The sequence below is a fragment of the Urocampus carinirostris genome, chromosome 12 (assembly GCF_059441175.1).
Source record: "Urocampus carinirostris isolate Australia breed hairy pipefish chromosome 12, RoL_Ucar_1.0, whole genome shotgun sequence".
NCBI lineage: Eukaryota > Metazoa > Chordata > Actinopteri > Syngnathiformes > Syngnathidae > Urocampus > Urocampus carinirostris.
The window spans coordinates 6,492,603-6,504,683 of record NC_142360.1 but is presented as its reverse complement, the minus strand read 5'-3'; the positions used below and the strand labels follow the sequence as shown (position 1 = coordinate 6,504,683).

Below are 12,081 nucleotides of genomic sequence, written 5' to 3'. Positions count from 1 at the left end.
AGCAGGATAAATGGGCAAAAAAAAACTATTTACTGATTTTTGTCCCCCCAAAAATTACTGATATTCAAAAACAAATTACAATAGTGCAATGAAAATAAATCTTACAATATATATAAAAGCAATTGTTATAGAAGATAATATTTTGGGTGTTATTAAACCTGCGTTCTCATGCACCAATTGGAAAGGAGGTGGGGGGTGTAGAGTAAATCTTCGCACGTCCTTGAGGTTTTCTTCTATGCAGGATGAAAAGAAGAAATGGACTATTTCAAACACTCTCCAAATGCCCACGCAAACCCCCTAAAAAATGAACGTTTTTTCGAGTGCATCGAAAAGAGACACGTACGTGCACGCGCAACAGAAGCAGCTTGACAGCAAATCTTTAACCTACATACCCTACCTTTAATAATTCCAATATCAAAGATTAAATATGAATAACTGAAACAGTCTCCCTATCTCACATGCATAGAACAAAAACAAATCTCAAAATTCTGTAGTGCCTATTAACATGAAGTTAACGATATGTATCTGTTACCATTTTGTTGTGATTAGCAATTGCAGAGTCGCAATCCCAAAAAAAAGAGTGTAACATGGAGAACTAAAGTAAGTACTTGCATTTTATTTTCTTTAAAAATCGTATACATTTTTTAAACAATATATTTTTAGTGGGTGTTTTATTTAGCGACCCCTAGTGGTGTGAAAATACTTTTTTGAATAAAACACTACTGGGTCAAATAAAAATTCATGTGTTGCTTATCTCATAAAACTGAATATTGGTGGTCTTTTAGCATTTAATGGCAACCCGTCTTTCATTTGATGGTTACAGAGTTCCGTGTGAATCAGGCATCTTCCGCTTTTTTCTCCACTGGTTACTTCTTTAGCCACTCATTTTAGCCACTTGTTTTTTCTTGACATTAGCTGTTATTGTCTATTTATTTTGAGATGTTTGAGTGATTTTAATAACAATAATAAAAACATTCAATAAAACTAGAAAAATAATAACGAAAAAAGATTAAAATAAAATAATAAGAATTCAGTTTAATAATAGCTTGTTTTGGTGTTGCTTTTAATATTAAATAGGAGATCACTTTCCACAGCTGAGTTCTGCATGTAAAGGTCATTTTTTTCCCTGCATCCATTCAGGCACAAATTATTTTATCATTATTATTATATTTTGGCCCTTATGACCCCTGATTACTGTCAAATAAATCCTTTCTATGTTATTAAAATTTTCATAGGATTAACAAGTGAATTAACTGACCGAATGCATAAGAAGAAAAAGTACTGGGCAGTGTACAGGGACCTCTAAATGGAAACATGACACTATTGTGTGTGGAGAGCCGGAAATTCGCAGATAACACTATCGATTTTCCCTAATTAGCTTACGTCTGCTGCGTCAGTCTGCTCTGTTTCCTCCCGTCAAAATCGGCAAACATAATTGCCATTGTCCGTACCCTGAGGTGCTGATCGTTAGTCAGTTGTGTAACTGGCGTGCCATCCCCTCCAGGGAGCTTTGTGACATTGGCGACATTGGAAAACTTACCCGTGAGCAGTTTGCCCTGGCACTCCATCTTATCAATCAAAAGTTGACTAGAGGTCTGGAGCCTCCGCAGAGTCTTTCCCCGGAAATGATCCCACCCTCTGACAGACTCAACATCAAACAGGTGAGATTTATATCAAGTATTTTCTCCGATTGGATTGCCGTAATGTTTTTGCTTCTCCTTTTGGCACCACTGCTAGTCTTGGGAACCATAGATAATACAGACTACCCCCTACTACGAACATTCAAGTTACGAAAAACGGTAGATACGAACATTTTATTTCGAGATCTCGAAAAATATCCGGACATTACTGTAAGTTAGATTTTGTATTGTGTGCACCTTTTTCCGAGTGCAGGACATTACTGTAGTGCTTCTTTCCGCAGCCACCGGCATGTGGCGCTGTGAGAGCTCACCCAGCATCCACCTCGAAGAAGAAACACAGCTTCCTCTTCCTAGTTTGTGTGTAAACGTTCTATACTGTATACAGTTCCACTGTATCTCCAGCGCGCCAAGAACTTTGACATTTTTATTGTTTAATATCTCTTGCATCCATTCAATATGGTTGCTGTAAAGTGTAAAGAAGAGGTGAGCCGTTTCTTTTTAAATGAAAGTGAAATAAGAAAGCTTGATGCGGTCGAGAAAATGGTTCGATCGCTTTTTTTCGTCCACTTTCTACCACGGAGGAGGAAGTTGCCTAACTCTTGAATCTCGTATTCCAAAAGTAAGTTGAAGTTAACTTCATTTATCTTTATAGAGCACATTATTTTATTAAATGTTAATTTTTTAGGTCAAAACAATATAGGTTACTTATACAAGCCTTACACATACTTATATAAACCTTAAATATACAAAATATAGCACTGAAGCAACTTGCAAACAAATTCAACTTGCGAACGATCGTCCGGAACGTATCTCGTTTGTAAGTAGGGCAGCGTCTGTAGACTGCAAAAAATATAGTATTTTATCACACTAGCTCGCCTTACAAAGACCACGAAATTCTGGTTGTAATGATGATAAAGGCATTGTTGGAGGTAATTTAGCCAATAGCATATTATTTTCAAAATGCTGTGACACAAATAGCAGACCTGCATTTTATATGATGTCGACCAATAGCAGACTGGCTACGTAAATGCACAGATTCTGCAAAGTTTGAATTATGTGTGTTTTTGACCATGCAAAAGAATTTGTTTTATGGTGGAGAAGATGCCATAACAATGGGCCACAAAAACATATTCCACAGAAAAATGTGAAAACATAGTAAGGCAGGTCACTGTTTTGGGGATAGATATACTGAATCTTGCTCTGCTTGCACTATTTGCTCTTTTTTGATTTGCTGTCATTGCAATATATATCTTTTTTTACCCTTCTCTTCTGGCATTCCACATTTTTATTCTGCCCCCTTCTGATACGGATGGAAACGCCCCCCCCCCTGAGTGAGTTTGGGCTGTCAATAAATTTACTTCAAGTGTGGAGGTTTGTCCGATAGTACTGCTTTTGTGTTTTGTACTTGTGTACCCTTTTTGCGTCAATGAGCTCATCAGTAACATGTAGCTGTTGTTCATTTTTCTGTGCACTTAAAGTGGAAACATTGAAAACTTGACAATGTGATTATCTATTTTTTTTCTCATCCTGTCTCTCATTAGTCTCATTGTATTACATAGGTATTTCTTGTGGTGTAATAAGACTATTTTAATTTAATTAAGACTTCTTTGATTCAGGCGTATTTAAGCTTACACGCCCCTCATTTTTTAAGAGTGAAAACCTTCACAATAATGGTTTACCAAATAATACACCCTCACCTTAATTAATTTGAACACCCTGCTATTTTGCTTTTTCTCCCACTTAGAAATTATGGAGGGGTCTAAAATTTTCATTTTAGGTGCAGAGAGAGATAAACTAAAAAGAAATCAAGAAATCACATTGCATGATTGTTTAACAATTTATTTTTGTGATGCAGCTGCAAATAAGTATTTGAACACCTGAGAAAATGAATGTTAATATCTGGTACAGTAGCCTTTGTTTGCTATTACAGAGGTCAAACGTTTCCTGTAGTCTTTCACCAGGTTTGCACTCACTGCAAGGGGGATCTTGGCCCACTCCCCCACACAGATCTTCTCTAGATCAGTCAGGTGACTGTGTTGTGGCTGAGAAACATGCAGTTTGAGCTCCCTTCAATTATTTTTATTTGGGTTCAGGTCTGGAGACTGGCTGAGCCATGCTAGAATCTTGATATGCTTCTTACGGAGCCACTCCTTGGTTTTCCTGGCTGTGTGCTTCGGGTCATTGTGGTGTTGGAAGACCCAGCCCTGAGCCAAATTCAATGCTCTGACTGAGGGAAGGAGGTTGTTCCCCAAAATCTCACAATACACGGCCCCAGTCATCCTCTATTTAATGCAGTGCACTCCTGGTGCCCCATGTGTAGAAAAACACCCCTAAAGCGTGATGCTACCGCCCCAATGCTTCACAGTAGGGATGGTGTTCTTCGGATTGTACTTTTCATTCTTTTTCCCCCCAAACACGCTTAAAGGAATTACGACCTAAAAGTTCTATTTTGGTCTTATCTGACCACAAAACCTTCTCCCATGACTCCTCTATATCATCCAAATGGTCATGTGCAAACTTAAGACGGCCCTTGACATGTGCTGGTTTAAGCAGGGGAACCTTTCGTGCCATGCATTATTTCAAATCATGTTGTCTTGGTGTATTACCTACAGTAACCTTGGAAACTGTGGTCCCAACTCTTTTCAGGTCATTTACCAACTCCTGTCGTGTAGTTAGGGGCTGATTCATTACCTTTCTTAGAATAATTGAGATCCAACGAGGTGATATCTTGCATTCCGATTGAGATTGACCGTCATGGTTAGCTTCTTCCATTTTCTAACGATTGCTCCAACAGTGGACCCTTTTTCACCAAGCTGCTTGGCAATTGCTTTGTAGCCTTGTGGAGCTGTACAATTTTGTCTCTGATGTCTTTGGACAGCTCTTTGGTCTTTGCCATATTACAAGTTAAAGTCTTACTGATCATATGGAATGGACAGCTGTCTTTATGCAGATAACGACCTCAAACAGGTGCATCTGATTCAGGATGATACATGGAGTGCAGGTGGACTTCTAGTGGGCTGACTAACAGGTCTTTCAGGGTTAGAATTCTAGATGACACATAGGTGTTCAAATACTTATTTGCATCTGTATCACACAAATAAATAAATAAATCATGCATTGTGATTTCTGGAATTTTCTTTTTACTTTATCTCTCTCACAGTGGATATACACCTACAATGAAAATTTCAGACCCCTCCATGATTTCTAAGTGGGAGAAATAGCAAAACAGCAGGGAGATTCAAATAATTATTTTCTTCACTGTATATAATATTTTGATGACTTTTTAATGTCCATCTATGTCATCTTTCTTCATCCTCTGTTTTTGCTCCAGAACAACATGGCCAACCTGGCAGCTGATTTCTCTGCCATCAAAGAGCTGGACTCCCTTAGTAACGAAATTGTCGAACTACAAAGGTATGATATGAACGGTCATGTTTTTGATATTTTATCAGGCGACCATCCTACATAAACGATCTAAAATCATAATATCAAATGTACTTTATAAATGAATTCAATAGTGTGGATTTGTTGGAGGATATTTGGTGTCTAATTATTGAAGCACTGCTAGAGGCGGCAAGAGAGAACTGAGGTTGGTCCTTCCTTTCCTCTCCTCCTCCCTCGCCTCAGCCATCTGCTTCTCACCTCTCATCTCCCACATACTTGACAGATCAAGAAAAAGCTCGCTTTCTCCGCTTCACGCAATTACATTGAGGATCATGTTTGTCCAGGGGGTTAAAGCTGAGGCTACTTTTGCAGAGGGCTGGCAATGGCCTTGCAGGTTTAGAATTCTGCCTCCCTTGTCCTCAGTGGCTAAATGTTCCTATCTTTTGTGTTGGAACTCCAGGGAGAAAAGCTCAGTGGAAGAAGAGATCAAGGAGAAGGAGGCGGCCATCAGCGAACGCAGCAACGAAGTCCAAGTGAGACCAATATATTTTGAATATTGTCGGATTGTCTTCTCGGCAGAATAAGGCTTGAACGCCTTTACACTGCACTTTTTATTGCAGACCTGATACCTCCACGTACACCCACATCACTGTTATGTCATTATTATATCTTTTATAGTGGTGCTACATTCGGCGAGGGAAAATAGTGCGGTGAGCTGAACTCCTCACCCACATTTTCTTTGTTAAGTGTTTATAAAAAAAAAATCCCCTAATATAAGACGATGTTTGGCTGTATATACTGTAAAAGTTGAAGTCCCGGTTAGATTCATGAGTTCTTTTTCCCCAGTGTTCATTAACAGAAGGATTTAAAGCATGTAAAAATTATTGTTTTGTTTATTAAAATGGCTATTTTTCCTCAATAAAAATTTACTTCAGTTCAAGTGCGTCTATTACGTATACAAATAATTGTCTTGATAAATGTTTTGTTTCTTATTTTAAGATTTATTTTCCCCCAAAACACCATGCGATGATATGAATAATGACCAAAATGAGGTAGATGGCAAATATCTTTTGTTGTTGCTCATTTAAGGTAACAATTATTATTTTTTTTAAATATTCAAAAAATATTTTGGGTAAAATAAGAAAATTATAATATTCGTTTATTTATTTTTACTAATTTCTTTAAAATATTGTTGATTTTCTGAAATTGTTCTTATTTTAAAGAAAAATCCCAATTTTAAGATTGATTAAAAATACTTTTTTTTTAGTAAAATAACATTTTTAAAGTGTGCCTAATTTAGGGAGCCAGACATTTTTTTAACAAAATGAGTGTCGGAATTTATTTAGTGAAATAAAAATATATTCAGCGAAAAAAATCTGAAGTGGAAAAAGTATATTTTATTTATAACCTTAGGTTTTCGCACTATTTTCCAACTTGACTTCATCGTGTGTAATTATTTGTCAATTTTAGTTTATTGTATTGCATTTCTTGTATTCACAATCAATTACGTTACATTTGCACGAGTATTCCTTTCTATTTTTTGGGAAGTCGGTCAATTCTATATATATTGGTAATGCCAGTGAACATAGACGGGCCATGTTCGAGTACCCACTTAGGCATAAGTTGTCTGAAAGTAACATATTGTGGACAGGACCTGCAGGGGGAGGTGGCAAGAGAGAGCGAAGCACTGCAGCAGCTTCAGTCTCAGCGTCAGAAGGTCCAGGATACTTTGGAGGAGCTGGACCAGCAGAAGAGCTCGCTGGAGGAGCAGCTTGCACACATACGGCAGCAGACCAGCCAAGAGAGCCAACTGGTGGGTTTGGCAGAAGGCTTATGTCACCCCCCTCAAAACCAGCAGGTTACAAAATATTATTCCCAGCCAAACAATCAAAGGCATACATGTACAGTAGACCTCAGGATACGACTTTAATCCGTTCTGAGGTGGGGATCGCAAACTGAAATTGCCGAATGGCGGGGGATAGAAACCTATGGTAAATGGCTTATGCCTTCTTAAAACCCTTGCACCTCAGATAAAAGAATTAAAACATAAAATTAGCATATATTTGTGTCATATATGTGTATATGATTAAACAGCATGCAGGCATCTTGGAGACGTGACTCGTATTACGCATGAAAATCCCATAAACAGACGCCAAAAAAACCATCTTATTTCACTCCGTAAAGCGGAAAGTCGTATGCCGTATCCCTGGGTGTCTACTGTATTTGAATAAATGTGATCCGAGGTGATTGTGTGAGTGACCGAAACGATTTGAAATTTGGTTGATATATTTGCTGTCAGATCACGTCGCTGCAGTCTGAGCACAAGGAGCAGGAGCAGAGGATATGTCAGTATGAAGAGGAGCTGGTCCAGGCTCGGGAGGAGCTTCTGGCTTTGCAGGAGGAGAGCAGGAAACTGCAGGAGAAGGTCCAGGCTGCACAGGAGCAGCTCACGCCTCTACAGGAGTCTGTGCGGGACTCCTTCACGCAAGTTGCACAGGTTAGGGATTAAATATTCAATTTTGGCACCAAAAATTAAGGTTGGTACTTCTCTAAAACTTTCTATCTATCTATCTACCCTGGTCATATCCCTCGAGAGGGTTGACCACCAGCAAGACAACACATACACAAAAACAAAGAAAAGGAAAAAGTTAAGCATCTCGGCACCCAAATTGGTCTGCTGTCTTCTGTTCAACAGCAGGGCCCGACAGCTTTCACTGATTTACCCCTGCTGTATTATACAGGTGCCCTGACCATCCCTTAGAACGCCTCCTTTCACAACACCTCTCTACTAATTGCTATCACCAACAAGGGCTCTAGCTTCCACTACATTTAGACCCCTTTCCTGCAGTGCACTCATAACACTATCCATCCACGTCAATCGCGGCCTTCCTCTTGGTCTCCTTCCATTTACTTCTGCTCTTTAGATCCTCTTCAACGTTCGCTCCTCATCCACCCTCTCCATGTGTCCAAACCAACTGAGTACCACACGCTTGCTTAGTTCCAAGTCAAGTCAAGTCACATTTATTTATATAGCCCTTAATCACAAAAATGTCTCAAAGGACAGGTAATTGTGTTACAATTACACAATTACCTGATCTTAAACCAACATGCGGGCAAGGAAAAACTCGAAACCTCAATGTGAAGAAAATGAAACCTTGAGAAGGGGCCTCACAAGTGGTAATCCCCCCTCCAGGATGACCAAGGTGAAATAGATTTAGTATTACAGTACACAAACATAGTACGAGTAAACACTAGGTAACATGTTAAAAATTTGTCCGGAAAGTGCATGACAGCAAAGACTGCTCCAGGTCTGTCTCTCACAATTTCTCAATCTATCCAATCTTGTCACTCCTAACATACTCCTCAAACGCTTTATCTCAAAAACATTTAACTTGCTTCTCAAATCTGCATTCAGGCTCCAAGTCTCTGCACTATACAACACAGTCGGCACAATCACACTCTCATACAGTCCTGTCTTAACATCCAAACTTCATACTCTTGTTATTCATCACTTAAAACATCCTGCAATACACTTTTAAATTTTAGGTGAAAATATATTGTATAATGTATTTCATTTTAAAAACAAGTTGAAAATAAGGAAATTATTTCACTAGATAAAATCAACTAAAAAACATTTTCTTTTTTAAATCTAAAAAGCTTACCTAGTAATTGTGCTATTTTAAGGTATATTTTTCAAGCTTAGTTTTCAGTCAAAAATATAGTTTCAAATATATTTTTTCTTGTTTCTTATTCTTATTTTGCTAGGCATTTAATTAAAAAATTGCAAATTATTATGTCTTTTTGACCAGTTGTATTTTTTTTTCTGGTATTAGGTGTCTTCAATCAGTTTTATTTTTTTTGTATTTTGGAATATGTATTATCTTATATTAAAAACCCCATAAATTTAAGGATTATTTTTCTAGGCAGATGAAAAAATATTAAACAAAATTAAAAATAAAGGATGGAAAAAAACATTGGTGTTTTCAACCGTTTCTCAGTAAAATGCTCATTTTATGTTGTTATTGTTTTTTTTTAAATATTAGAAAAGCAAGTTAAAACACAGTAAAACAACTTTCCTCCATTTCTTAGCACTTTATTGTTTTTTCACAGAAATTAATTTTCAAGTATTTTCTCGGGCAAATGATAAAAAAATAAAAAGTTCATCAGGATTGAATGTTTAGAAAAAAAACACTATCTGTCATTTAGGTCCAGCACAAACTGAACGACCTTCAAGTGGAAGAGAGGTCGATGATAGCCCAGTTGAGCTGGAAAAGAGCTTTGGAAGACAACTCTCCGGTCATGGTTAATGGATCAGCGGGGACGGCAACAGAGCTCCATGTGGAGGACCCTTTCCAAGAGGAGCAACCGCAAGAACCAGCAGCTGCATCTCCCACTCAAAAAGAACTCTCAGAACAAACAGAGAATGCAGCGAAGGAAGAGAAAGAAGAAGAGGAATCAGATGAGCGCCCCAAGACTCCAGAAGAGGAGAAGGTGAAACCTGATCCTTTGGATGACCTTTATACCAGCTTGGCCTCTTCTGAGATGTACACAAATCTCCCCACGCTTGCCAAGCCTCAGGAGAAAACTGTAAATGTCTTGGATAATTTAATTTCATTCTCATTTGAAAGTCAAATCTACATTTTTTAGTGTCTTCTCCAGGTGCGAAATAACACTTCACCCAAAATATCTGCGGAAGCACAAGACGATGCAGCCGGGTCGCCCAAAACATGCCCACCCAAGGTAAAGACATACCAAATGTTAACACAGTGGAACCTCGCTAGTTCGCGGTTCCACTTTTGCGGGTTCAGAGCTTCGCGGGTGTAAAAAATATAGCTTACCTTCTCAATAAAAGCATTTATTGACTTGACAACATTGAGCGCGAGCTTATGTCAACTGAGGACACGGTGTGGACACTCTTATTGTGAAGGGGAGGGGGAGGCCCTGACACAATGCTTAGTCATTGCCGTTTCGCTCCCCCCCCCCCCCCCCCTCCTTCAACTCCTCCCACCTCACCCCCTTCTTATGTGGCGCTCAGTTTATCAAGGAGGGAACTCGGCGACCCGATGTAAGTATATTCTCTTTTGTCACATTTCATCTCAAGTTTGACTTTATTATACCAAAAGCGAGCGGTTGTTTGTACTACCTAAACACTGCTAATTGTGTGTGTTTTCGTGTATTTGTTGTAAAAGCCGTTCAATGCCGCTAGCTAAAGTATGTTGTTATTGTCAGAAGGTAGCTCTTTCACTTTCATTAAAATGAACACAGACCATTTTTTTAACTGTTGTTTCCCAAAATGCTTCACAAACACTCATCAAATATCACATTTTCACCGTTTTTATTTTCAATATGTAACCGGTAGTGTTAACAAGTGAAATAAGCTGCGATTGCTGCATACTGAATGGTTCGTAGTGGTTTTCGCCGCAGTCCTATTCCGTGTACATACAAAAAGCTAGCTCGTGTCATGCTTCTTAATTTGTTTTGGTGGACACATTGACTAGTGCGCCCGCCCGCCCTGCTGTTTGACTCACAGCATACACCAGCCTATCACAGTTGCGCAGACAGTCACGCCCACCTTACACTTAATGCCCCTCCCCTACTTTGCCCCTGTGATAGCATTTGCTTTGTGCCGTTTGCTAAGAACAACAATGACAAGACATTTCAATTCAAATTATCTAATTTACACTGAACTGGAAAGACCTAATTTTTCCATCCTTGGTAGCATTCAAATAAGACGTTTGTGTGAATTTGTAAATGTGAATTTTCCCATTTTCCAACAGGAGTCATCACCAGAACCTGAAGTAAAACTGGAAGCTGGCCCTCCCTCAGAAGGCACCCTGTTCTCAGTACCGGCAGAGGCAACCCCTCCCCGCAGCCCGCCAGCCCCTTCTGGCCAACCAGAGATCGACTTCTTTCACACGGACCCGTTTGTTGAACGTGAGCACTATCCGATCGACATCATCCGTGATCTTTTGTTGCCGCATAAATTTGAGAAAAGTAAAATGTTTTTTTCATTCCTTTTTTTTTTTTAGACGATCCTTTTAAAGACGACCTTTTTGGAAAAGTGGACACTGCTGGTAAGTTTAGGAAAGCAAACAACAAAACCTTCAAATGAACCATATACCTGGTTCTTTGATATTAGTGAAGTCCAAAGTACCATTTTTTTTAACAATCTGCGGTATTCTCTAAAACGGGTCTCCAACGCTGATCTACTTTTTGTTTCTAGTTTGCCCAACGGCCACCCGGTTTGCAATGCACTTCTAAAATGGCAACTTAACTAAATGGTTTGTTAAATAGCAAAAAAAGTTGCTTGATAGTTAGCTAACTGTTCTTACCACTACTGTTATTATTGTCATTATTACTGGTGTCTGAATCTTAAATAGGGATAAGATGCATTAAAAAGTTAATAGATAGGTTAAACTAATAATTAATCTGTTATTATACCTATTGTGGTGATTATCATTATTATAACTTATGTGACTATTATTGTGAATATTATTATTGGTAGTAGTATTTTTGGTATCCAAATAATGTTAGTGAGCAGCCTTATACAGTCAATAGATGAGGCAAGCTAATAATTAATCTTGTTAGAATAATAACTATTATCGAGACTATTATTTTTGTTGTTGTTACTGTTATTATTGTCATCAACAATGACTATTCTTATTGTCATTGTTATTATAGTGCTGTCACCATTAAATTATACAAATTCAATCCAATCTAGATCTCTACTTATTAACAAACCAATGAGTTTAATAAATATGTTGGTGATGTTAATGTTAAATGTAAATGTTGTGCATCTATATAGCACCACGTTGGAGACCCCTGCTCTAAAGCTTGCTTGCTTCCTGAAGCCCCATTTTGTATTGTATTGCAACCCCTAGTGGTGTTAAATTACTTCATTTATTAGAATAAAACACTATTGATTCAAATAAGCAAACACACATGTATTTTCTTGTAAATATGACTCTTGCTTTACTCATGTGTAATTATATTAGACAAATAAGCAAGCTGATATGTTTAAACCACCGTCTTACTACTACAGAAGCCTAAATGGCCA

At 38.2% G+C, this 12,081-nt stretch overlaps 1 protein-coding gene across 4 annotated transcripts in view; it reads left to right on the top strand.

Moving 5' to 3' along the window:
- Positions 1-12,081, top strand: part of eps15 (epidermal growth factor receptor pathway substrate 15) — a 31,618-nt gene that overhangs the window by 10,770 nt on the left and 8,767 nt on the right. For 2 of the 4 annotated variants that reach the window (XM_088349778.1, XM_088349775.1), the window contains 9 exons: positions 1,505-1,661; positions 4,972-5,054; positions 5,485-5,557; positions 6,676-6,882; positions 7,324-7,521; positions 9,231-9,611; positions 9,672-9,764; positions 10,802-10,958; positions 11,054-11,098. In XM_088349778.1, coding sequence (XP_088205904.1) covers positions 1,505-1,661; positions 4,972-5,054; positions 5,485-5,557; positions 6,676-6,882; positions 7,324-7,521; positions 9,231-9,611; positions 9,672-9,764; positions 10,802-10,958; positions 11,054-11,098 — 1,394 coding nt within the window. The remainder of the gene's footprint in view (positions 1-1,504; positions 1,662-4,971; positions 5,055-5,484; positions 5,558-6,675; positions 6,883-7,323; positions 7,522-9,230; positions 9,612-9,671; positions 9,765-10,801; positions 10,959-11,053; positions 11,099-12,081) is intronic. The other 2 variants (XM_088349776.1, XM_088349777.1) reach the window with 2 other exon arrangements.